Here is a 27,612-nt window from a genome sequence, read left to right on the forward strand (position 1 = left end):
GCTCCGGGGCGCCGACAAAGCAGCCGCGCGGGGCAAAGCAGCGGCACTGGCTGGCACAGCCGCGCTGGCGACCGTGGAGCACCTCCGCCCGGGAATTTCCTAGTCTGTGGGCAATAAAAACGCGGCGTCCACTCACCCTCTGCGCTTTCACTGGGAGCTGCAATCCTGAGCTGTTCCTAAACAGCCATCTTGGATCTGAAGGCCAATTTCGTAATCGGGAGCCCATTTTTTATTTGTCCAAGAGTGATACAACTCTATTATATAATTATCCTAAACTCCAATTAATAGGTTTTTGGAAGCTGTTTATGGACTATTTTTGTTACATGTTACATTTTATTTCCTTCCTTTATTTTTTTCTTAATGCCCAAGTACTCTATAGAACCTTTTTTCTAAAATAGTTATTAGCATTTAATTTTTCAGGTTTTAGTAGGGTATTGAACTTGGTGATTCATAAACTAAACTAGATTGGGTTTTATCCGTTGCTAGGGTCTTATTACAGTGGAGTTTTTGGGTTTTTTTGGTGAGACAGAATTTTACTCTTGTTGTCCAGGCTAGAGTGCAGTGGCTTGATCTTAGCTCACTACAACCTCTGCCTCCTAGGTTCAAGTGATTCTCTTGTCTCAGCCTCCTGAGTAGCTGGGATTATAGGTGCAAATTAGCCACCACGCCTGGCTAATTTTTGTATTTTTAGTAGACAGAGGGTTTCATCATATTGGTCAGGCTGGTCTCGAGCTCCTGACCTCAGATGAGCCACCCGCCTCAGCCTCCCAAAGTGTTGGGATTACAGGCATGAGCCACTGCATCTGGCTTACAGTGGAGTTTTTAAACCTCAGCACTAGTGATATTTTGGGCTGGATAATACTTTGTTGTTGTAGGGGCAGAGGCTGTATTGCTCATTGAAAGATATTTTGCAGCATCCTTGGCCTCTCCACTAGGTGCCGACAGCACCCCCGCTCCTTGTGACAACCAAAAATGTCTCAGACATAGCCAAATGTCCAGTGGGAGGTAAGATCATCCCCAGTTGATAATCACTGGCAGTGATGCTCAGCTTAGAACAAATTAAAATAATGTATAGAATTTTCTTAAATTTTGATTTATTCTTCTATACAGGTTTAAAAACCCTTTACATATACATATATATACATACACGTACACATATATTTAGAATACTGTAAAAGAACAAGTAGCCAGTAAAATGATTGGGAAACTGCTAGTCTCTGAAATGTACTTGTTCTTTATAAATTATGCCCATAACAATTAGATTGTTATGAAGCAGTCTAATTTATGGGAATTTAAACACAGAGATCAACTTAAGTTTGGTCTATTTTAATACCCGCTTTGCATCTTATTAATGGGTGTTGTCTAACTTAGATATAGGAGGTTGAATTTGAAACCTTTGAATAAAACATTTATTGGAATAGTGAAGACTGTGTAATTGGAAATAAGACAAGAAGGCATTTATATACTTAAAAGCTAGAATATCTGTCACATTAATTTCAAGCTTATTTTCTACCAGTGTTATAATCTTTTTCATTTAGACATTAAAAGAAACCAAGAATGCCCAGAACTGTTTATTTTAATGGAATAAGTTTCATGATTCTTAACCTGTAATGCAATAGATGTTAAACATGTATGAATAAACTAGAACTGGAGATTGCCTATCTCCTGGCTTCTTAGTAAGAAGTGTCTGTTCTAGTTTTGATGAGCTAAATAAGTCTGACTCATTTTTTAGTTTTTGATGTGGTTGTAAAATGGAGTTAGGGAATAAAAACACCCCAAATAAAGAGACTTCTTAAATGCATAGCCACGTTGACTGTGACAAGGAAGCCTGTAATCTGCTTAAGGTTATAGCAAATTTCAGTACATTTTGTAGCTGCCCCCCCAAAAAGGATTAAAACTTGTTCTTGCCTTAAATAATTTAATCACCTGAATTATGTGCTGTATTACTTATTTGAAACATGGCAGTAAATTATGAAGTAGGTGCTTTAAAAGCACTAATAGTAGCTTTTCACCTTTGGGGTAAGAATAATTGGAATTCTGTGAATATTTGGTTTGGTGATTAGGGAGTCAAAACTATATTGGTATCTGTCTCTTACTGAACTTTGAAATCCCAGGGATGTCTTATATATTGTGGGAACACAGTATTTGTTGGATGCATATACTTGGAAGGGAAATGTTAATTGTTTTGCTCTAATACATCATCTTGTAGTCAGCATTTCTGGGTTAAATTTTTGCATGAAAATATGTGTTTGTGTGTGCCTAGTCCCTAAACACCTTGAGGAATTGCATTGCTCTATGCAACTGGGTATTTTCCAAAGGTACACTGTTCTTTGTTAGCTCTATATGAGGTTGGAAAAGAAAAACAATAATAAAGGAAACAAAATTGCTTTTTTTGACCAGGACTTTTTTTATGAAGACATGGAGTCTTTGACGCAAATGCTTAGGGCCTTGGCAACAGATGGAAATAAGCACCGGGCCAAAGTGGACAAGAGAAAGCAGCGGTCAGTTTTCAGAGATGTCCTGAGGGCAGTGGAGGTAGGATTCTTAAATGCTGTAATAGCTTCTCATTTTGAAATTGGATTGTTTCAAGCTAAACTTGATAATTGGACCATTTTGTTGACTGAATTTCACCTTTGGAAATAATTTGTCATTTTACGTCATAGCAGTATTTTAACAATATTAAGTGAAGACTTTTTTCAAACAAAGGAAAATTAATGCTGATGTATAAAGATACTTTTTTTTATTTAGTTTTTTTCTTTTAAATAAAAAGACCCTTAGTGATAGAAATGTATTTGACCTTGGTGTATTTATCATTTAAACAATGGTGCTTAGCATATACATTCTTAGTGTACAGTGTTTTTTATGAGTGTAATAAATTACTGCCTAACCCTCAGACTTCAACCCAGCCTCATTGTCTTTAAACAGAGATCTTTGTGATCTTTCTAGGAAAGCTGGAGGCTAAAAACTGAAATAAGAAAACCCAGCATTTTAACAAGGCCACTTAAAATCATTATCTGATGCTTGAATATTTCTCCTGTCCTCAAACCTGTTTCAATTTATATGGCAAATAAATTGGTTTAGAATGCATGGCTAGAATGAACTATAGGATAAAAATCTCAGTGGAGAAAACTGAAAACTTTAATAATTGTTTTTGGTTGTTAGGTAAATATTTCTTGGATTTAAAGGGTATGTTTCTTAGATTATTGCTGTTTGATATAGCAGTTGTTTTAAAAATAAGTATATCATCAGAATGTTATTCAACTTGATGTGTGTGTGAAAATTTAAAATGGGAATTTAAATTGAAAATGGTGAGGCCCTATGCCAGATCCAATTTTAATATGTTCCAGTGAATTCTTATATGCATCCTTTCTTAATTTTAATCTATTTTTAGAAAAGTAAAATCTAGGATACAAATTAGATCCTTTGGGATCTACATACTTTGGTTAATGCTAACTCTCAACACATTGTAATAGTATTTTATATTTCCTCTGGATTTTATAGACTAAAAAGCAAAAAACCTCCCAACTTTGGCAAATATCAATATTAATAATTGAAATTAGTCTTACAATTAGTGTGGCAGTATCTCTAAAGTAAGCCATTTTCTTTAAGTAACTATAAACTATTCCTATATTTAATTTTTTTTTTTAAGATACTGTAGTCTCCAAAGATATGATGTCATGTCCTAGATTTTCTGGATGGACCTGATTTCAGGTTGTCTGCCCTAATGCGTCCCCTTTTAGTAGTAGATTATAAGGGTCACCAGAACCTGGTGATTGAAAGGTTCCTGTCAATTGACAAGCCCCTCAAACCAGGCCAGCCATAGCACTCAGTACTGATTATTTAGAGGAAGACACAAGTGACATTTCAGCTTAACACCAGCATTAACAGCCTCTTGTGTATTTCTCAGGCTCTGTTAAATGGAAGCCATTCCTATCCCATAGTGATCTACCTGCCTGCCCACTTTTCTTCATCTCAGGATCTTCCTTGTCCCTCCAGCCTCTGTGTTAATGCACCTGCCTGAGAAAGGCCTATCCTCTGGGCCTTGCTAAGGGTTCTTGTTTCTCTTTTTTTCCCCACTGGAACCTAGCTTTTTCTGGAGCACCCAGCTTACCGATGGATCTTTTAAATGAAGGTTGCTGTACTGCCACAAAGGAGATCTAAGCATGTTAGGTTTGGTAGTGGCTGCCACACCGTTTCTTTTCATTTAAAACCTTTCTTGAGGCTCATGCATTCCTTAAATCAGCAAGCACTTAATATGTTAGGTGCTTTGCTATACAGTTATCTTATTTCATTATACCTCTTAAGCAGTGGAATTGTCTCCTTTTGAAGGAGAAATTGTCTCCTCTTGAAGGTACCAAAGGAATAGTTAAAGAATAGTTAAGTAGTAGAGTTGAAATTTGAACCCACGCTCTTTGAGCATGGCCAAATGCTACATACAGATAGGTCAATTGAGAGAGTAACCAGTTTCACTTAGGTCTGTCGATTAGGTCATTGGTGACCTTTCTAAGAGCAGCTTCAGTGGAGTGATGGGGGAAAAGCCAGACTGAAATAGATTGAAAAGTGAGAGGCGAATAAGTGAAGACGGCATATCTTGACTATTTTAAAAAGCATGGCAGTAATGGGAAGGGGAATAGTGTTGATAGCTGGAATGTAGTGCTAGTTGCGGGAAGGTTTGTTGTTTTGTTTTGTTCTAGATACTAGAGATAATTTATGAAGAAGGAACCAGTGGAGAAAGGAGTATCTGAAAATGTAATCTGTTCCTTAGTATCCATGAGGCATTGGTTCCAGGACCACCCACCCGCCCCGATACCAAAATTTGAGTATTCAAGTCTCTGGTATAAAATGGCATAGTAATTTGGCTGGGTGTGGTGGCTCACGCCCATAATCCCAGCACTTTGGGAGGCCGAGGTGGATGGATCAGCTGAGGTCAGGAGTTCAAAACCAGCCTGGCCAACATGGTGAAACCCCATCTCTAAAATAAATAAATAAATAAAATGGCATAGTATGTGCATATAACCTATGCATGTATACATTAAATCATCTGTAGATTACTTGTGATACCTAATACAATGTAAGTGCTATGAAAATATTGTTATACTTTATTATTTAGAGAATAGTGAAAAGAAAGAATAGCCTGTGCATGTTCAGTATAGTTGCAGTTTTTTTCTGAATATTTTCAATCCGTGGTTGGTTGAATCCATGAGGCAGAACCAACCAGACATGGAGGGTTGACTATATATGTGAAAGATTAGGATTAACCTTGAATTGTGGAGGGTTGGAGGTCTGTCTGTTACCAACAGGAGAGGGGGTATAGGTAAGGATGCTGATGACATTAATAGAGGGTTGGTGGAAAATAGTTCTTTCCTGGTCCCCTAATGTTTTCTGAAACAAAGAAGGTTGAAATAAGAGGACTCACTGTTGTTTTGAGCTGGTATGCACCAGAGGGTCACTGTGTTTGCCTCACATGCATGTCCTCTCTTACATCTCTAATATCCCTCATGCAGTCTGGGTAAAGATGACCTCATTTTACAGGCAAGGGAACAGACTCCGCAAGGTTAAGATACTTGATGAAATCACAAGCCCGCAAATTGCATGTCCATGTTAAGTATAGAGTTTTCATTCTTTTCTATTACATTATATACTGTGTCTGCTGAGTGAGAAGGGGCTGAGGTAGAGGTCTGGAAGGCAGGTGGAGTGGTTTTGTCCTTCCAAGTTCCATCTCCTTTCTCCTCTCCCTGTGGCAGTCAGCTCCTCCCTTCCTGGTTACTCTGACATATTCATGATTTACCAAAGAATTAAGGAGCTAGTTTCCTTCTTAACAAGTTCTGCTACTGTTCCAGCTGACTTTTTTTTTAATCCATCTGACTTTTATTTCCATGTCATTTGGACTGCAAACTCCCATGGTTATACCTTAGAAATGTCTTCTGACAGAATTGTTCCATCACTAAAATCTTAGATTCTAGTGTTACTTCTTATCTTCTTATAAACCTAGCCTGAGACCTCTTGGAGCCCTCTGGTTGCTGGACCTTTCCTTTTTGCTTGGTCAGTTAACCCCTATTTACCTTCACTTTCTTCCCTGGATCTCTGCTGCCCATCATTTCACCCCCTGTTTGTGGTGCCATTTTGTTTTCCTGACTGTTCTGCAACCTTCTTCACTCTCCCATCCTAGACCAGTAGAAGCACCTGACCTTTTTTTAAGTTTGTTGAGAGCTGTTGAAATTTAAAAGTGTTCTCAACAATGTGGTTTTGCCTTAATAGTTGTTGAAGCTCAGTTGTGTCTTTAAGCCTATAAAAGCTAGACAACATTCTACACCCTTATATACAGGATAGCAGTTATTAGTTTGTCCACATCTGAGGTATGGCAGTATCAGTTTAAGCTGTATTGTTCATTTATGTCAGCATATATATGACTGTTCAGAAATTGTGTTTACACGATGTGGGCCATTTTAGTGCCTGTGGTAATTTTGGTTCTTCCATTGGTTAGGAACGGGATTTTCCAACAGAAACTGTTAAATTTGGTCCTGAACGCATGTATATTGATTGCTGGGTAAAAAAACACACCTATGACACCTTTAAGGAGGTTCTTGGATCAGGAATGCAGTACCACCTGCAGGTAAGTGTCATCCTTTCTATGAATTTGCTTTTAAATTAGGGAGCAGTCGTGAATGTAGCTCACTTAATTGGCTTTTGAATTAATTAGTTATTCAGAATGTTTCCACATGTCAGAAAACAGTAAACTTATTTTTGAAAGTAGAATTGAATAAACCTGAAACTGTCCCTTTTTTTTTTTTTTTCTTTGTGTTGGGCAGGTCGGGTGGACTGTTACTGATGTCTGTATGAAAGCAAATAGTTTGACATAGCTTTCTTGGATTCAGGGCATTGGAAAACGATTTGTTCTCAGTCTGAGAAACAGAAAATAAGTGATCCAAGTTTATATTTGTAGGTTCCACATAACTTCTGTTAATCAGAGTCACTCTAGCAAAAAAGAGCTATAATGTTTAATACTGAGCCTTACCACCTTTTTCTTCCACATAAGTCAAATGAATTCCTTCGAAATGTATTTGAACTTGGACCCCCAGTGATGCTTGATGCTGCAACGCTTAAAACGATGAAGATTTCTCGTTTTGAAAGGGTAGGTTTTATTTTTATTTTTCATAAAACTAAGTGGGCCAAAGCTTTGATTCTGTCTGGTGTCAGCAACTTAGCTGTGTCTACCTATATATGGAGTTTTAGTTTTTCATGATGCTTCACACAGAATAGCTGTACTAAAGGTGTAGAAAGCATTTAGAGTATAGGAGAGCTTTTATATACATATACATATATATATGTTAGCCTGGGTGTTAAGAGTGAGACCTTTCTCAAAAGCAAAACAGAAAAAATACTGCTGCTTGTCTGCCCCATGAGGTATATTTTATTTTATGAAAGGCATTTTGACAATACATTAAAATTTAATATACATGTATATATTTTACCTATAATCCCATCTTAACATGGGAATGATGTTCATTTTTGTTTCTTTTTATTCTATAAAGTTTTTATATTTAAGTATTTACATAGTCATTTTGTATCAGACAGTACTCTACTAAGTGAAGTACCAGACTTATTTTACAAATGAAGAAACTTAAAGAGAGTTTGTAGCATTAAATAGTAATTAATATCATTTTTATTTAACATTTCTTTTTTTTTAATTTTGAAACAGAGTCTCACTCTGTTGCCCAGGTTGGAGCACAGGGGCATAATCTCTGCACACTGCAACCTCTGCCTCCCGGGTTCAAGCGATCTTCCTGCCTCAGCCTCCTGAGCAGTTGGGATTATAGGTGTGGCCTACCATGCCCAGCTAACTTTTGTGTTTTTAGTAGAGTTGGAGTTTCACTATGTTGGCCAGGCTTGTCTGGAACTCCTGACCTCAGGTGATCTGCCCACCTTGGCCTCCCAAAGTGCTGGGTTTACAGTCCTGAGCTAACATGCCTAGCCTACATTTCAAAAATCCTTAATTGTGTGTATTTTTTTCCTTGAGGTGAAATTCACATAGCAGACTGTTTAAAAGTATGCAACTCAGTGGCATTTACTACATTCATGATGTTGTACAACTCTGTCTAGTTCTAAAACATTGTCACCTCAAAAGTAAACCTCCTCTTCATTAGCAGTCACTTCCCTTCTGCTACCCCCAGCTACTGGCAGCCACTAATCTGCTTTCTGGTTTATCTGATTAATATGAAAAAGATTTACTTTTTCTAGGGATTTCATGTAAATGGAGTTACATAGCATGCAACCTTTTGTGTCTGGCTTTTTTCACTTAGCGTAATGTTTTAGAAGTTCATCCATGTGGTAGCATGTATCAGAGAGCTTTATTCCTTAATTGTGCAGAATATTATTCCATTGTGTGGATATATATATTACATTTTGTTTTATCCATTTAACAGTTGATGGACATTTGGGCTGTTTCCATCTTTTGGCCATTGTGAATAGTGTTACCGTGAACATTCACATACACGTTTTTTTTTTTTTTAAAAGGCTCTTTCAATTTTGGGAGGTATTACGTAGGAGTGGAATTGTGTTGGGTCAGATGGTGATTTTACATTTAACTTTCTCAGAAACCACCAAACTGTTTTCCATAGCTGCTATACCAGTTTGCATTCCCATCAGCAGTGTGTAAAGGTTCCAGTTTCTCCACATCTTCACTAATAACAATTTTAATTATAGCCATTCTGGTGGGTGTGAAGTTGTTTAATTATATTTTTATAGAACCTGGATATTTTATCAGTTTTATATCCGCATAATTGTTTGTTGTTTGGTATTTTGAGTTTTTTAAGACGTACTAATATTTTTACATATTTATCTCTTTTGACATATTTTTTCGAAGAAATCCCCTGCTTAATGTATTGGCAAATTACCTTCCAAAGTTATTCTAATATTGGAGACAATATTTAAATTGTCTCCAGCAAGGAATGAAGGCATGTAGCTCCTGCACAAAGATTTGACAACTTTGAGTTTTATAATTATAAACATTTGTTTATTTAATTGTTATTAAAATGACACCTCATCACTTTTTCCCTTGTTGTTTTAATTGACAACCAAGTAGGACTGTTTTCCACATTAGTTATTTGTCTTTTCTTGGATCAAACTAAATGTTGATGTCCTTTTTTCATTGTTGTTGTTTGAAATTGTCTTATTTTCTTGGTGTTTTACAATTTCATTAGTACTTTTCTTAATAAGGAATAGCCATGAACTCTTTGTTTTTCTCTTTCATTCTTTGTGTTTTATAAACATTTAAATGTGTTTTTTTGTTTTTGCGATGGAGTTTCACTCTTGTTGCGCAGGCTGGAGTGCATTGGCACTATTTTGGCCCACTGCAACCTCCACCTCTCAGGTTCAAGTGATTCTTCTGCCTCAGCCTCCTGCTTAGTTGGGATTACAGGCGCCTGCCACCATGCCTGGCTAGTTTTTGTATTTTTAGTAGAGACAGGGTTTCACCATGTTGGTCAGGCTGGTCTCAACTTCTGGCCTCAAGGGATTCACCTGCCTTGGCCTCCCACAGTGCTGGGATTGCAGGCGTGAGCCACTGCGCCCTGCCATATTTAAATGTTTATAGGGTCAAGTTAGTTCATTTCATTTCTTTGTGACTTTTTGCCCTTTTTCTATTTTATAAGAATATCTTAAGTCTTACTGATACATGTTTTTCCTTTTCTTCATTTCAGCATTTATATAACTCTGCAGCCTTCAAAGCTCGAACCAAAGCTAGAAGCAAATGTCGAGATAAGAGAGCAGATGTTGGAGAATTCTTCTAGATTTTCAGAACTTGAAGACTATTTTCTAATTTCTATTTTTTTTTCTATTTCAATGTATTTAAACTCTAAAGACAGTTTTTATCTTGGATTAACTTACATAACTTTTGTAGTAAGGGTTACATTGCTTATAATTTAATGTACAGTGTTGAAACTGGTGAGTTCTGATTATTATTCTCTGTAAATCAGTAAACATGTATAAAGTATTTGTAATGTTTGGTCATATTTTATTTATGAAGACAGCAAAAAAACTGATTTCATGATGGGAAAAACTATTAGCCAAAGTTTAATTTCTTACACTGTGGTTGTCAAAAATACTGATTTACTATAATGATATATACATTTAAGATATTTAACTTACTATCTTAGACAAGAGTTCTAGGTACAATTTTGGAATCTAGTTCCTCTGGAAACGCTGCTGTTTTTTAAATTTTGAATGGAATGTAGCTTTTAAAATTTTGTCACTAGCATCAACAAAAGGAATTATACCGTGAGACCTTACAGCCGTACTTTAAAGCCACACAGTTGAGCTATTGGGAGTTCATGATGAGTTAGCATATGCCAGAAAGGTTGCTAACCTTAACCTCTAAGAGCAGTAACACTGATTTTATCTGCTGTATGAGACTGTGCATTTTACTTTGAAATAAAGTTTTTTTTTTTTCACATGGAATGTGCTTCTTTTCTAATAGAAGAAACTTTATGGCTTTGAGGTACAGAGTTCAAGTTGACTAGGCCAGGTGGGCAAAGAGACAAAGCTTTATGTGTATATTTGCAAACATTAAAGCAGTTGAAAAGAATATAGCAATATGTAGTTGGGATTAAGGTTTCTGACTTTCAAGAATATTGCTGCTTGATACCTGTAATCATAGCAGTATGGGAGGCTGAGACGGGAGGATGACTTGAGCCCAGTTTGAGATCGGCCTGAACAACAGCCGATGTTGTTCCCTGTCCCTACTAGAAATTAAAAAACTGAGTGTGGAAGTGTGTGCTTGTACTCTTTACTTGGGTGCTGAGGCAAGAGATAGCTTGAGCCCAGGAGGCCAAAGCTGCAGTGAGCCGTGATTGTGCCATTGCACTCCAGCCTGGGTGACAAGTGACACCCTGTCTCAAAAGCAAAACAAAAAATATTACTGCTTGTTTGCCCCATGAGGTATATTTCTTCCATTTTATGAAAGGCATTTTGACACATTAATTAATAAACTTTAGTTTAAAATGTATAGTACGAGCAACGTGCCATTTCAAATCCATAGACTTGTTTCTTCCATACTCTTGCTATAGATTACAGTGAGGGCTATGGAAGCATATACATTGTAGAGAGAAGTATCAAAATCATTTAAGGTCTTTTTTCCAAACTAGTGTTCCTCTCCCACATCGCAACAACTCTTGGAAGTCTGGTGCTGCTCCTTGGTGAAAATCATTTGCTGGCTTATGGAGTCACTGTTGCTGAGTTCCATCCCCCAGTTACAGTGCAATGGAAAACATTTGGAATCTAGAAGTTGTATGTTGTCACTTGGTTATATTCCAAATAGGTTAGAACCATGGAAAAGAGACTGCAAATGGTAGGTAGTTTATTCTAGATACGCAATTGCACATATGTATGTATATGTAATTTTAAATGAATTTTTGAATATGAACATAGGCTTTTGCTTTTGAGACGGTCTCACTCTGTTGGTCAGGCTGGAGTGCAGTAGTGCAATCAGCTCACCGCAACCTCTGCCTCCTGGGTCCAAACGATTCTCCTGCCTCAGCCTTCTGAGTTGCTGGGATTACAGGTGTGTGTCACCACACCTGGCTAATGTTTTATATTTTTAGTGGTGATGGGGTTTCACCATGTTGGCCAGGCAGGTCTCGAACTCCTGACCTCAAATGATCCTGCCTTGGTCTCCCAAAGTGTTGGAATTACAGGCATGAGCCACCATGCCCAGCTTGAACATAGTTTAGTGGTACTACAAAGCTAATAAGGAAAACCCCTTGCTCCATCCTTTTCCATTCCTTAGTCCCATCCCAGGAGACATTCAGCCTTCAGTTTTCAGCCTTGTTTTCTGGTTTCAGGTTTCTAAATAATACGATTATACAGCCATTTATTTTTTAGGCATTTGTCAACTTACTATTAAGACAGATCAAAAAAATTTTTTTCCTTTCACATCCTTCTAATACTATTTGCATAACTGTGATCATACTTGTATGTTCACTTGTGAACTAGTTTAATGTGCTTACATTTTCATTTTCATGCAACATTTTGTCTTGGAGTTAACTGTCTTATTTTTTGGCTTTATATGCACATCATTTATTCTTCCCAAACAGTCCCAAATAGATTTGTTGCAACTTTTCTTGATTCAATACTTGTTTCAATCTAGACTAGTTTCTCGTCCAATTAACAGCAGTTGTTCTGAGAGAGCGATCATGAGGATTTGTTTTTCTTTCTTCTGAATTGGATCCCTCATTTTCTGGATCCCATGTCTTAATTTACTTCTTTGTTAATATGAAGCACTTCTTTCAGTAGCTTCTTGGGAATGAGTGCATGAAAGGTCAGCTATTCTGGAACTTCATATTTCTGAAAGATAGTTTGCATGGTATATGAAATTGTAGGTGGAAAATCCAAATTTGGAATTTTTGAAAATTTTTACATATTCAAAATGAGAATTTTGACGGCATTAATTTGCAGAATCTTGAGATACCTGTTGCAGTTTTTGTTTCTTTGTTTTCTCAGAATCTCTTTGTTTCTGGTGTTCTAAGATTGCATGATGCTGTGCTTTGGTGGGCTTGGCAACCTGGAAAATACTGAGTTCTTGATTTCTCCCCTTCCTCCTCATTTTCTTTGTTCTGGAACTTTATGACATAGTGGAGCTCCTAAATTGAGCCTTCAGCCTTATTATTATTATTTTTCTCTCTCAGATATTTCTCTAAGACAATTTTCCAATGTTTATTGCATTTTATTTTTGGCTAAAATTAAATTACTTGAATTCTGCAGGGTCAGTCCGACTGTCATTCATCTGTGATAACCCTGCTAGCAAATACCACTCTTACCATGTTCAATACATTTGTGGCGCTCTTCAGTATTGTTTCTTCCTATTTTAATTTTTCTGGTTTTTTTTTTTTTTTGAGACTGAGTCTTGCTCTGTTACCCAGGCTGGAGTGCAGCGGTGCAATCTTGGCTCACTGGAACCTCTGCCTCCTGGGTTCAAGTGATTCTTCTGCCTCAGCCTCCCGAGTAGCTGGGATTACAGGTGTGCGCCATGGCTCCTGGCTACTTTTTTTTTTGGTGTTTTTAGTAGAGATGGGGTTTCACCATATTGGCCAGGCTGGTCTTTAACTCCTGACCTCGTGATCCACCCGCCTTGGCCTCCCAAAGTGCTAGTCTGGTTTTGTAATTTGTACCCCTGCTTTTTACTGGGGTTTTGGGAAGAAGAAGATAGATATAGAGGGTTAATCTGTGTGTTGAATTTATATGTGGGTGACTTTATTCATGAAACTTGTAACTGCTAGACAAGGATGGCTGGGTGTTGTGTAAGAATGCTTGTGTTTTCTTGAAAGTAGAAAAATGATGTGTGATAGACTAGTCGTTTCTTGCTTGATTCTTGATTAATCTTGTCCACTTTAATTATTTTGAGGCTTAAGCATTTTGAAGTATTTAATGTCTGTGACACTCGTCTTTGATGGGTACTGAATTTCCTGAGAGTGAATTTAGATACCCTGAGATGTAATACATGAAAGAAAAAGCCAGAAATACTTGAGAATGTCCCTAGATCAGACACTTCATGTGAGAATATTTCTTTTTGTGTCCCAAAACTCTTTTTGTTTTGAGATGGAGTTATGCTCTTGTTGTCCAAGCTGGGGTACAATGGTGGGATCTTGGTTCGCCACAACCTCCAGCTTCCGGGTTCAAGCGATTCTCCTGCCTCAGCCTTTCGAGTAGCTGGGATTAACAGGTATGTGCCATCACGCCTGACTTATTTTGCATTTTTAGTAGAGACAGAGTTTCTTCATGTTGGTCAGGCTGGTCTCAAACTCCTGACCTCAGGTGATCCGCCTGCCTCAGCCTCCCAAAGTGCTGGGATTATAGGCATAAGCCACTGTGCCTGATCCCAAAACTCTTCTTAAAGGTGGCCATGCAGGTACGTTTTAGTTAAAATGAAGTAAGTTGTCTTGCTTTGTTCTTAAGTGGTTCTCCAGAAATCTTAACTGGTGTAAAGGCATTCTTATCCCCCTCATTGGTATATAGTTGAATTCAGACTTTAATGTGAGGTTTGGGTTTAAATCTCATCTCTGCCACTTACAATCAGTGTATCCCTTAACAATTAAATTCTTTAGTCTCCTAAAATTTTCTTTTTTCTAAAGAAAATTCTCTTTTCTTCCTCTTTCAGGAAAGGCTAATATTTCACAAAGTTAGAAGATTACAGGAGAGAAGAAAAATAGTAAATGCCCAAAAACGAGGCAGCTACTTCTATTACATCTTCGAAGGATAGATGGCTTACAGCAGATCAGGTAGTTGGGAGATTACTTAAAAACAGTATAATAGCTAACACGAACACTTTAATTATTCAGAAAAATTTGGCATAAATTTTTAATATATAATTCGTTTCTGATAAAAGTTACTATTCTCTAGTTATATTGTCTTCCTCTCTTACACTAGGTAGCATGAAGAAAAAAAAAGTGACATTCGCCTTCCCCCAAAGCAGAATGAGGTCCATATGGGACATAGGTATAAAGAAAATTTGGGGCCGGGTGCAATGGCTCATGCCTGTAATCCCAGCACTTCGGGAGGCTAAGGTGGGTGGATCACTTAAGGTCAGGAGTTTGAGACTAGCCTGACCAACATGGTGAAACCCTGTCTCTACTAAAAATGCAAAAATTAACCAGCCATGTTGGCACATGGCTGCAATGCCAGCGACTTGGGAGGCTGAGGCAGGAGAATTGGGAGGCAGAGGTCACACCACTGCCACACACTGTCACACCACTGTAATGCTGGGATCACACCACTGCGCTCCAGCCTGGATGACAAAGCAAGACTCCATCTCAAAAAAAATTTTGTGGAGCACATATCTTCTCACTGACATGAAAAATGTTTCAAAGATGGAATACTGTTCATCAAGCCATGGCAATGGAAGTGAGGATATTGGATTGCACAACTGTTTACAACCTCACTGTTAGTATCCTGCTTGGATAGTTGGTCTCATCACTGTAGCATCTTTTATGTACAGCAGAGGGCAGAAGCTCCTTGGCATGTATGTGAGGGAACCACATAAATGGCCGATTTTCCTGAGAAAGGAGGATGTACAAACACTCACAGAATAAAGCCTTTGTAAAGGAAAGGCAGCTGATGAGATGGAGTGCTTCCTTCATCTGCAGTGGGTCTGTAGTCACGAGCTCTCCCACTCGCAATCACTTTTTGTAGCTACTGGACACACTAGGCATCTGACCTGCCGTCTTCCTTGTTTGTCATGTCATAACCATATTCTGTCCTTGTTTATTGCAGTTCTCTGGTTAGTCTGGAGTGTTTGCAAGTTAGTCTTCATAGTGGCAGCTCCTGCCTGCTACAGGACATTTATATATGAGAGCATACCATGGCAGGAATGCTGGAAATATGGTGTCAGCTTACACAGTTGCTTCAGCCAAATAAGGGCAGTAACTTCAGTCCAATAAAAGCCTCATCACTTACCAACTAAATCAGGGCATGGTATTTTTTTCTTTTTAAAGCATAGTTTTAGTAATATATTTACTGAAAACCTTAGACATTATGAAAAAAGTCAGGATTTGGAATCTTACACTGCTTGGCTAAATTAACACTAAATATAGACCAACAGTTTCATGCTGGGGCTTATGGGCCTCATAGGAGCACCCGTATGCTGAAGAAAGGCAAAGAAAGAACTACAGAATTTGTAGAAAAGTTCTGTTGTAGTCACTTCTGAACAATTCGTTTTTTTTGTTTGTTTGTTTGTTTGTTTTCTGGTAACCTAGCAGTCAAAGCTCACATTTTTGTAAGTAATTTGCATGCTATTACTCTACTGAGACTGAATTATGATTGTTGAGTTGGGAAGTTTTTGTTGCATGAGCTCTGTGTTTTTCATTTTTGATAGAAATGATTTAGACTTGATTTTAAAAACTACTTCCTGAATGTGAAGAGGCATTGACTCGGAAATGAAATTAAAGAACAAATTACCATGACTCACTCCATAGAGCTGCTTATTAGCTTTGAATTAAGCCCTATTATAACAATTCCAATTTCGTGGCAAGCAATACTGGTGTGGGTTATTTCTATGGTTTGATACCAAGCACCCATGGGAAAAAAATAAAGCACAAGGCAATTTTTCATAGACTATTTATCAGCATATTTATTTGTAAATAGTTAAAGAATTTTTAAATGACAAAAAGAACCAGCTGTTAGCAGTGATCTAAACCAGAGGAAAATGAAATTACTTACATGTTTCCACTCAAGGTATAAGAGTTCTGTGAAAGCGATGCTGCTTTAGCCAATCTTGGTGAATAAGTAAATTTTTACACTGGAGTTGAAAAGGAGGGTCAAGTTGGTGTGATGAAGAACTGCTGGTAACATTGGCTTCTCCAGCCTTGCTGGTTGTTCCTAGATGCCCTCATTTTGAGATGCCAAAGATAGCAACTATGGGGTGTCAAACAGCTGTGGGGCCTGGTTTTAGGGCCATGTGATCTTGTATCCATTTACCAGCAGACTCATGAGTCATTTACAAGTCATTTGTAGGCTCTTGGAGTCCTGGAACAGCAGCCAACTGTTTTCTCTGCTACTTCTTTGTTTTTCCATTGGCATGTTGCAGTTTATTTAAAAAAAATTGGAATAGCATCTAGTTACATTGTGACTTCGTTCTAAAGAAGACATTTTCTTTCAGAACATGTCATGGCTCACTAGGTTGTTGTCTTAGTTCTTTTGGAGTCACCTTTTGAGCAGATAGCAAGGCCAGTAATTTGGAGATGTTATTAGCTGTACTCTTAAAGTCAGTTTTTGTGGCTGTGATTTTCTAGCTAGGTCTCCATTTTGTAAACATTGATGAAGCCTCAGCATGAAATTTAAGCAACAGTAGATACATTCCTGAAGGGGAAGCTAAGGCTCAAGGCTATTAAGTCAGAGATCCAAAACTGAACCATGCTTCAGTTACCACGCCTAAAATAGAAGCTGTGTGTGGGACAATGGTCCTGTGATGTGACACATAAAACTTTTATTCCTGGTTAAATATTCATGTTTGGTAAAATATTAGTATAAACAGATGGTAAAATACAAAACATATCTAAACGAATTGTTCTAAAATCTGTGACTATGTATTAGTCAATATTTTGGGGCCTTGGTTTTAACTGCAAAAGGTTAAGATCTGACCGACCTCTAAGTCCCTTTTACTCTATTTGCTGCAGCTTTTTCATTTTTTTTAAATTGTCATATCAAGTCATTTCCTTAAGAATGCTTTATGCAGTATATTTGGAAATCAGTAATATCCACAAAGTGCTACAGTAGTATCTTATCTGAAAACTCAGGGAATTGTGTGTTCTTGTTAATTAAACGTTCAGGATAAGTGAAACACACTTTTTTAGTTTTAACTCTAAAAAATAATTTTAGTCATGAATTTTTGAGCTCTCTTTCTTAGCTAGGATCTGGTAGCACATTTTTCACAAGTACTAGTAGTTTTAGGTATTACTGGGAAATTTCTCTTTTTAAAAAAATATTTTAGAGTACAGTTTAAGTTGCTCAGTAAATGTCTGATACTTTTTTCCACCATATCTTATTTAGATGTATACCTTTTTTTTTTTCTGAATTTGGTTTCTTCCAACTCTATATTTCTCTTCATTTTGTAGTTTAGTTTTAAAGGAAATTTTTGCAATAACAGGAAGTAAACAGTTTGCTGCCAAATATGCGCAGGCACGGTATTTGCTGCATTGACTTTACTAGAATCCAGATAGCCATCACATGAGAATTTTTATCCTCAGTCTTATTTCTGTTCATGTACTTATGATTAGCTGCCTCTAATTCTTTTGAAAATAGTAAGATTTAAATCCTGAATAAACATTTCAGGTGTTCCATCTTAACAGAAGTCACCAACTTCTAAACCTGGCACTGGGTGTTTGAAGAATTGGATTGGTCCCTACCCTAAGGAGTTTTCAGTCTATTGGGTAAATCAAAGGTGGAAGGAAATAAATGCAATAAAATACTATAGGTGTTCTGATAGAAGAATGTACAGAATCCAGCAAAGGCACCAAGGAAAGACAGGTTGGTTCTCTCTTCTTAGGGGAAGTGATATTTGAGCTGAGTCTTGAGGGAGGATTAGGAAGGGGTATAGAAAAGGAAAGTGGCACAAAGCAAGACTCAGTGAATGCTGAGCCAAAGGCCCAATTCCAGCTCTGCTACCAGGCAGATGTGTGATCCTGAGCATCTACCTAGCCGAGTTTCCATTTCATCATTTGTGGAAAGAATGGGGCTAGACTAGAGCACATCCAGCACCCTTTCTAGATCCAGAAGTCCCCTACCATGATTAGACTCAATAACCATGAAAGGAAAAGCTTTTATAGTAATTAAAATTTGTCTTTCTAGAACCTTTTCAATTAAATGGCCACAAGTTCTCTGTTGCGCTGGAGATACATCTTTCTCTAACCTACCCCCTTTTTCTAACCCTTAATTTATGGGTTAGAAAACTTTTTAATCTCTTCAGTCTTTTCAGTGTTGCTTACAGTTGTGCTGTCATTAGAGAATATTTCCTTTAATATTTAATAAGCCTCAAGCTATTTATTACATAAATGACTGCAGTCTAAGGGAAATCCAGGTGGAAGAGATCTCAGAGGTCCTGAAGTCTAGCAGGATTCCTCTCTATAGCATCTAAGTTTGCTAAAATTGTTGTCTTGGGGACTCACACTCAGTATCTAATGGCTAAAGGTAATGTGTGAAGTAAGGACTTATATGCCATAGGAGGGAGGCTATAAAAACTGTAATTTTCTATTAAAGCCTCCTGCAATTAGAGCGGTTCATGGCAATATTCTCTTCTTTCAGAATGTTTTATGGCCACTGGCTGACTAGCTTAATTTTGTCTATGTATTTATACTTAGTCTTCTTGCACAAAGGATTTGAGGCATCTCACCAGAATATGAACAATGTAATAAAAGAGAAAAATTAAAAAATCAGTTACAAAATTAAAACAGATCCAGAGAAGATAAAGGCAGAGCTGAGAAATCTGAGGAGGAGAAAAGAGCGTTTGCAGATAAGCAGGGTATACACAGATACATAATTCTTAAAATTGGGCCACACATTTGACTGTGAGCTTCCTGGCAAGCAAAGCAAAAAGAACAATTACAAAGTGGTCCACAAAAGGAAATATTTTCTCCTGGATAAACAAAGTTCTCTAGAACCTTAGTTGAAACTAGTATTTGTGGGTGGTTCTTCATAGGCCTGTCTGGCTTCCTGCTGGCTGTGATTCTTGTGAAGTTGAGTTTACAAGCCCAACCTTTTGTTTTTAACATCAGTGTTTTCTTCCAGGGACAATGACTCATTCTTCCCAGGACACTGGCTCTTGTGGCATTCAGGAAGATGGAAAGCTTTATGTGGTGGATTCCATAAATGACTTAAACAAACTAAACCTCTGTCCAGCCGGATCACAGCATCTGTTCCGTATGTGTGCTGGGGAAGGTGGGGCGGCCCTTCCTAGCTTCTAGGCTACCTAAAAATAGCCACTGCTGACTGGATGTGTGGGTGTGGTGGGGACTGAGCGGACATTAGGAAGAGGTTGGCACTGGAAATGTTATTTGTTGTTAGGCAATTTTTGCTTTTGTTTTCTGAATATTTGACAGGATTATGGGCTTTCTTGGCTCTTACAAAAGATTTGAACTCTTGTCTTCAAATATTCTGAGATCCTGTGCTGCTTCTGTCCCGGGAAAGGAGTGGAGCCTTGCAGAGCTGGACTCCTGGAGGCTTGTTCATCCTTCTCCTAGTGGCCATGGCTAGGTTATCGATGGGGACCACTTCCCACAGGAGTGTTGTTTTATAGCAGATTGCTGCGAGAATGCTCAACGCATTCACCCAGTTTTTTAAAAAAACATTAATATTCTGTTGGGCAAAAAAATCAACTTCATTTTCTACTTACAAGTTACAAATCATGCAGTTAGGGGTTAGGAAAAGAGGGTGGGGGAAACAAAATAAAACCTGCTAAATACTAAATGTGTATTTTGCCTCCTAAGTATTATAAATGAGCTCTATCGACCACTCTGAGCACCATCGTTTCTAGCTTAAACGGTTACATTCAAACACTGGCGTTAATTACCCACTCGCCATTTGTTTCATATGCACTCTAAACTGATTGTCGCAATTTTATATCTATCATTTGCTGTCTAAGTCCTAAGTTCCTTCTTTTTTTCTTCATTTTAATAAGTTCAAATTTTCATCTGTTTTTATTGCAGTCAGTCTCAACTACAGTAGAAGCTTGGGTGTCAGCCTATGCTGTTGCTTTGATTAGGAAGCAAAAGTGGCTGAAGGGTATGACATAGGACGTACTTACAAGGCATGATAAACCACCCATCTGTCTGTAATCAAGTGGCACCATGAGTGGGACCAATTCAATGCAGGATACAAAAAGTAATCTAATGATCTCCACTACCCCAGGTTTCTGTGTTGCTTATTCAATTTAATCTGGGTGTTATTAGGCCACTAGACCTTACAAAATGGTGATTAAATGCGGACAATTCACGGTTTGAGTGAACCAAGCTGTTAATTAAACCCAGCTGCATTCTCAGTTCAACTGCACAACATTTAAAAGAACCTTGCTTCCAGAGCATTCCCACCCAGAAGACAGCTTTAAGAAACCAAAAGATGTCAGAGCCATTTCTGTTTAAAGGGATGTAGGCTTAACTGATCATTCCTATAATAAAAGAAGTTACCAGAGAGATAGTCCAGAACTTTCAGTTGAATCTTCCACCCAGCATAGGTGTCGCACAGCCAGCTCTGTTTTACTCCGGGGTTACTTTGGGAAAGGGTAAAACAACTTCTATCACTCTTACCCTTTAAATTCTATATTCTCTCCCCCCCCCACCCCAAAATCTGTGTCCTGCTACTTCAGTGTTAAGACAGTCTTCAAAGAACTTTCCAAATAGGTCTAAGGAGATAGGTTAACCCTGCTTATTCCTTGAATACCAATAAAGAAGAAGGTAAATAATTCACAAATTTCGCTCTTCCCAAAGACATTCCTAAAACAGAAGTCACTTTCTAGGCTTGTCAGAGGGAAAGTGGGTGTATGCATTACTCGTGGTCTAACAGTGGGGCACTGTTCAGTTCTGCTGACAAGCTGTGTGCTGAGGAGTTTTTGTCCTTGTTTTTTGTTTGTTTTGTATTAGCTCTAGAGGATAAAATCCCTGTCCTTGGCACAAACTCAGGAAATGGAAGCCGGAGTCTGTTTTTTGTGGGGCTGCTAATTGTGCTGATTGTCAGCCTGGCACTGGTTTTTTTCGTGATATTTCTAATAAGTAAGTACCACCACAGGTTTTTTAATTATTATTATTACTTGTATGCATTTATTCACAGCTGGTTGTTTAACTTTGCCCCTGGAAAGCTTGCACCCTCTCGTCAATGCTTTCTGGTGATCAGTGTTTACACTGAAAGAGGAAGAAGGAATGCCTTGTGTGAACCCCCTGGCTGAGGATAGGGTCCCTTGGGTACAAACTCACTGCAGAAGCCCACAGTGCCAGAAGTCCATGAGTATGTATGTTAAATATTTCTATAGCACTTTAATTTCTCACTTGGAGCCTCTAGCTGCCCAATGGAAGACATCTTATTCTAGTTGATTCTAGGTTTTCTTTATCCAGTGCCTAGATGTCTCCATTAAATTCAGATCTATAACACATAGCCACATTGAGGTTTCGAACTGAACTCACTCCCAGGTTTTCTCACTTGCCTATCATCCTTCACGTCAATTAGAAGCACTTGCGGGCTTGTGCAAGGCCCCAGAGACGGTGTTGGAGATGTAGAAAGGTTGCTTGCTTCCAATTTGATCCTGTCCAGGCAACCTGCTCCTACTACAACCTGCTCTGTCTGCTCCTGGTCTGGGCCATGCATGTTGTGACCTTGAGTGGCGACTCAGGCTTCCCCACCACAGCTTCTCAGTCAAGAGATCCTTCGAGCCTCCAGTGCTACCCTCCTCTCTGCCTTGGATGTGGGAAGGGTGCTGTCCACCTGTGGTGCTGTCCCCATTCCCCCCTCCCCCCACCCCGTTCTGAGCACTGCCTCCTCCCACGGAGCCCACCAGTTTCCTCTCTCATCTGAAACTATTTGGATTCTCTTCCAGATGATTTAAGAGCAGGAGGGGCCTAAGGGAGGGTGTCATTTTTGACACCTTTTTGCCTGGGTGCACTGCCCTGTCATTTCTTTCACCCTTGAGTGCTTTGTAGCCTTTGGAAGGTCTCTAATTTAATTTCATTCAGGATTAGAGGAGTCAGAGGTGATGATGATAAGAGGAGACAGGTGGGCAGAGTGCATGACACTTTCACTGCTTCTAATCCTGTTTCTTCCCCCCAAGGACTCCTCCCTCCTTGCAGCTTGAAGAGGAGAAAAGGGTTGGGACTGGGAGGGAGGAGTGGGTTTAATTGCTTCTCTTGCTCCTGGCTGATGCCCTTCTGCATTTAGAAGCTAACATGTGAACTGTTTTTACAGTAGTTGCAAACTTGCATCTGATTATCAATTAGGTGAGGCTTGGCAACTGAACCAGAAAGAGCACATGGGCTAGTATTCTGAACCGTTACGTTATTCCAACATAAATTAATGCTTGGCATGTCATTCTGCCACACCTGCCTGGGGGTAATGACCGAGTTAAACTATTAGGAAACTTTAGGTGTGTCTACAGACATGTAAACACCACCCCCCGACTAAATTCTCTTTTCTGTGAGATGATAAATAGCAAGATTGAGGGAAATAATACCAAATGCTAGATACGGAGTCGTTACTCTGTTCCAGACACTGTGCTAAGCCCTTGATGCCTCTTTGCTCACAATCTCATAACAACTCTGTAGTGTATAGTCCATTATTATTGTTGTTATTTAAGATGGAATCTCACTCTGTTGCCCAGGCTGGAGTGCAGTGGCCCAATCTCGGCTCACTGCAACCACCACCTCCCGGTGATTCTCCTGCCTCAGCCTCCCAAGTATCTGGGACTACAGGTGTGCACCACCATGCCCAACTAATTTTTGTATTTTTAGTAGAGACAGGGTTTCACCATGTTGGCTAGGCTGGTCTTGAACTTCTGACCTCAGGTGATCTGCCCGTTTTGGCCTCCCAAAGTGCTGGGATTACAGGCATGAGCCACTGTGCTCAGCCAAATCCATTATTATTTTGGTTTTACCAATGGTGAAACTGAGGCTTACAGAACTCTATTAATGTGCCCAAGGTCATGTTGTTAATAAGTACCAAATTGGGGCTCAAGGACACTCTACTTGATGTCAAAGACTATGCACTTTATCAACATTATTATATTCCACTTGTATAAATAGGATTTGTTTTATATTTGCCTTGAGTGTTTTTTATTGAGGACAAAGTCATATTAAGTGAGAAACGGAAAGATGAGGTGAATAAAGAAGAGTGTTTTTTATTGGGCAATTACTTTGTGTTAGATACATCAAGTTTATTATCTTAAATCCTTCCTCTAGCCATCTTAGAAAATTTAACTCTGATAATCACACCTCAAAAGTGTTCCATTCTGTATCTTATTGCCAAAAGTCCTGTGTATTTGGAAAATATTTTTCTTTCATTCTCATGCATGGTCTGAGGGGGAATATTACACATTCATTTTGGACTGGTAATTCAGAACCAGCAGACTTATGTCAAAATAGGCTAGAACCCAAAGAATATAATTTCTCAAATGAGGAACAAAAACCTTTTTCTGAGAATGGGTCTCAAAATAAAGCAACATAGCAATCACATCTGGGAGAATAATCAAACATGCTGACAGTTTCTTTTGGTCACTCACAGCGAGGTCCTTCTTAGTCATAATTGGTGTGAAGTTGCCAAAGGTAGTCTAGGCTGGCACCAAGAGGTTGTAAAAACAATTCAATGGAAGGCAACTTCAGTCTTCACCAGTTTCTTTCCTGGGCTTCTGGGATGCATGGATATGGGAACAGGGGTTTTGCCAAGAGTATCACTCAGCATCAGCTGAGCACCAACATGGGGCTCTGATGAATTTCATTGGCACACAGTGGAAACCAATGTAACACAGTCTGTTTTCTATTTTGAAGTTCAAACTGGAAACAAGATGGATGATGTGTCCAGAAGACTAACAGCTGAAGGAAAAGACATAGATGATCTTAAGAGAATGAACAACATGATCATAAAGCGACTCAACCAGCTGGACTCTGAACAAAACTAGAGAAATTATTTTCTGAGAGCAGCTGCTAACACCTTGAGCTTCTTACTTTCCTAGGAGTGTACAGGGTTAGGAACTGAGAAAGTGCACTTCTTCAGGCAACAGATAATCTGGTCAGGGACCCCAGCTCTGGGGCCCTCTTTCTGCAGCAGGGTGGGAGAAACTCTAAAGCAAGTGGGTGTGGGAATAGCAACTAGAAAGGGGTGAACTTGTCTCAGCCCCATTTCATGGTAGGGCACTTCAACTTGAATTGGGTTTTTGGTGGGTGGCTAGTAGGGAGGAGAACCAACAGAAAGCAAGAGAACTTGACTATGTACGTACAACTTCTTACAGAAGGAGCTTTGCTACCAGAACAAATTCACTTTGTCAATGAGGTTCATGACACCTCATGCGCCTTTACAGATGCCTGGGAGAGCCTGAGAAATTCATTGAGTTTTATATGTTGAAGGGAACCAGGTGATTACTCTTTTCAATACAAGGGATTCTGCTTAGGTGATTAGACTTTGACTATTTTCCCAGGGACAGCGATGGGTGGGCCTCAAAGCTAGTTGCTGTCTAGTGTTTGCTGGTGAAAACATGAGCAGTAGTTATGTGGGGTTGGGGTCAAAAGGGAAAGCCTAATTAATTTAATGTTTATTAGGTTCCTACTCTGTGCAAATCACTCTCCTCTAGAGGAGCTTACATAAGTGTGCATGATAAAGAAAGGAGAGGGATAGTTGCATATAATTACATAAGCTTTGTTTACCTTGTTTCTCATGAAAAAACCCCTTTGGTACCCTGCAGATTGATTTGGAAGAAATCTGATAGATTTGTGGCCTTTGCTAAACTACACTAGGAAATTATGTAGTTAGAATATTTGGAACCTGTATTAACTTCAGGAATGAAAGTAAGGTACACAGCATATGAAATAAGATGCAGTGTGAAATAAATGAGTTTGAAAAGCATATGAGTCTTAGAAAATATTTTAATATAAATATATTCTACCAGTCAATTGAAGAATGTATTGTGATTCTATCATTTTGGCTTGATCAAAAACATTTGGGTTTACTAGGATATTAAACATTCACTTTATAACACTAAATAGTTAATGAAATAAACACAATACATTTTGCTTATCCATTTTTGCACTCAAAAACTATTTGTACTGAACTCTTTTTTGACTTTTTTTTAATTGTTACATATCGTGCAGAACATTGTTAAAATCTGAAATTTGCAATTACTGGACAACCGTTTTTGACCTGTTGGTAGGGTATGGCAAAAATCATTTGTCATCATGATTTGTTGTAAGGTTGTTTCAGAAACTGATGATCTGATGTAACAACTCTTAAAAAAACCACCGGTTTTCTTTCCTTTCTGTTTGCTCTTATTGTACTTTCCTCTCTTTTCTATCTAAACAGTGGATACATTTCATCCTCAGAAATGTATGGTTTTTACAACATAAAATAGTGTCTGATAAGTCATTTGATTCATCTTTTTGGATCCAGTGTTTTTGATCTGTACTGTCCTGCCTGTATTGCACAGACAAAGGTATGGTGATGCCTCTGATCCTCACAGCCTGGGAAACTTCAGTCACCACAACTCCTGGTATTAGATATTGGATTCACAAATTAACATCTTCCATTGAATGTGTTTAAAAAGCATTGGCTGTCTACAGATAATCTGATGGTAGTCAAATACAGCGGTTAAGAACATGGGCTTGGGGACCAACATCCTGGTGTGAATTCTGGTGCCACCACATACTGTGAATTTGGAGAAATTAGCTTCTTTAATTTTTTGTTTTCAGTAAAATTGAATAATTAGAAAATCTATTTCCTAGTATTGCTATAAGGCTTAAAAACGTTATAAAGGACTTAAAAGGGTATCAAAAACCAAGTACTCAATAAATGTTAATTGTTATTATAATAATTATTATTGTTAAAAGTAGTAGGTGTGGCATAGTGGAAATACTCAGCTACACTTAAACCCCTATTGGTGGGGCTAAGGGCCAAACATTTTCTCTGTGGCACGGTTTAAGATGATAACCACTCTGATCTCTTCTGATCAAGGTTGAGGGGATGAGAGTCTTTTAGCAAAATAACTTGTTAATTTACCGTGTAAGAAGAGATCAGTATAAGCAGGAGGGTTTGTTGTTTTCCAAGTGATCTAGTCTGAAGAACATAGGGATCCACATTCACCTACCTGCAATGGAGCCAGGAACCTGTCTGCCCTGGGCTAAGGGCTTGACCCACAGGGTGCACTGGGAGGAGGGAGTGGGACACTAAAGGTAAGGCCCAGGAGGAGCAAAAGGAATAGAAGGGACAGCTAAACCAAGACACTTATTGATAGGAAAAGAAAAGACAGTTTTGCACCATTCTTTGGACTTTGGTGGTGTTCACAAGAGTCTGAGAGAGAGATGATTGTTCTAGTAACAGACTTTATCTGTGTGCCCTTCCTGATGTTGCCAGCCATTATGATAGGATCACACATGTCTTCTGACTCCAGGTCCAACGCCATGTACTTAGTATTCTGCCATGAGGACCCTGGAAGAACTTTCCTGTAGCCCCGTAAATTGTTCTGTCTTGGTAACTACCTATAGGCGGGCCTGGCCCAGTCTTGCATACCACGCACTGCTGTGATACCTGGAGGCTGTTGGGGCTTGGGGCTACCTGGAACTAGGAGGGCCTGGCTTCTAGTAAGGCCACTGAGCTGCAACTTAAGGGTACAGGGTACTTATCACTCAGGAATAGACCAGGGTCATCTGGCCAGGACTCTGTCAATGAGCACCAATCTCCAAACCAAGAGCAAAGCAACAAGGAGATATGAAAATAACACAAAACAACTGTTTTGTTCTTGGTAACAATAGCCTGGGGAAAAGGGAAGAATCTCGGTGTGCATGCCATTTGGACTAACTGAGGTATCTTGGAATATATTTTGCAAACCATCATGTTATAACCAATTTTTATTGCTTAGAAAGAAAATTTTAATGGAAACAAGTTCTCCTTGAGTCAGGGCATGAAAATAATTTTATTTCAGCTTAACATAATGACCCTATTTATATTCAGGAGAGAAGGATAAGCAAAAGAGATCGATCATCAGAAAAGACTGGTAATCTATCGCCTCTGTGAATGAGTTTGCCCCCAAGAGCCTTAGAACTGTGAACCATTGTTCCACAGAGTCAGGAAGTATATATTTTTTAAGGAAAAATAAAAATGTTCTTAATAGAATCTGTGCTGCCGCTTATTTGGTGAAGATGAAAACTTCTCAATACATGTTTGCTTACTTAGGGAAAACAGTACTGAAATATAATTCTACTTTTTATGAGGATGAAAATGATTTTTTAAAAGCAGTGAGAAAAAGGCAGAACAAAATTCCATTTAATAAATAGGTACTAGGCATATACACTATGCTCAGCAGTGGGACCATGCTGTGCTGCCCTGTGCTGGACGCTACGAAGGGTCTCAGAGGCGCCAAAGCCATGGTCCCTTCAAAGAGGCTTCTGATCT

At 38.7% G+C, this 27,612-nt stretch overlaps 2 protein-coding genes across 5 annotated transcripts in view; both read left to right on the forward strand.

Moving 5' to 3' along the window:
- Positions 1–10,455, forward strand: part of IFRD1 (interferon related developmental regulator 1) — a 32,029-nt gene extending 21,574 nt beyond the window's left edge. For 3 of the 4 annotated variants that reach the window (XM_037740795.1, XM_017535031.2, XM_037740796.1), the window contains 4 exons: positions 2,401–2,535; positions 6,485–6,613; positions 7,037–7,132; positions 9,699–10,455. In XM_037740795.1, coding sequence (XP_037596723.1) covers positions 2,401–2,535; positions 6,485–6,613; positions 7,037–7,132; positions 9,699–9,788 — 450 coding nt within the window. In that variant the 3' untranslated portion in view covers positions 9,789–10,455. The remainder of the gene's footprint in view (positions 1–2,400; positions 2,536–6,484; positions 6,614–7,036; positions 7,133–9,698) is intronic. The other variant, XM_017535032.2, reaches the window with a different exon arrangement.
- Positions 10,456–14,134: 3,679 nt separating this feature from the next.
- On the forward strand, positions 14,135–25,249 carry LSMEM1 (leucine rich single-pass membrane protein 1). Its single transcript, XM_017535033.2, has 4 exons — positions 14,135–15,763; positions 19,270–19,401; positions 21,117–21,245; positions 24,003–25,249. The coding sequence occupies exons 2-4, from the start codon at positions 19,275–19,277 to the stop codon at positions 24,131–24,133; spliced, it is 387 nt and encodes a 128-aa protein (XP_017390522.1). The 5' UTR covers positions 14,135–15,763; positions 19,270–19,274; the 3' UTR covers positions 24,134–25,249.
- Positions 25,250–27,612: the final 2,363 nt, after the last annotated feature.

The sequence above is a fragment of the Cebus imitator genome, unplaced genomic scaffold (genome assembly GCF_001604975.1).
Source record: "Cebus imitator isolate Cc_AM_T3 unplaced genomic scaffold, Cebus_imitator-1.0 Scaffold90, whole genome shotgun sequence".
NCBI lineage: Eukaryota > Metazoa > Chordata > Mammalia > Primates > Cebidae > Cebus > Cebus imitator.

Excerpts from the sequence above, each read along its gene's own strand:
- LSMEM1 (XM_017535033.2), top strand. The coding sequence starts at position 19,275 with ATGACTCATTCTTCCCAGGACACTGGCTCTTGTGGCATTCAGGAAGAT. Across the intron at positions 19,402-21,116 it reads CGGATCACAGCATCTGTTCC|CTCTAGAGGATAAAATCCCT; the intron begins GTATGTGTGCTG and ends GTTTTGTATTAG. Across the intron at positions 21,246-24,002 it reads TTTCGTGATATTTCTAATAA|TTCAAACTGGAAACAAGATG; the intron begins GTAAGTACCACC and ends TCTATTTTGAAG.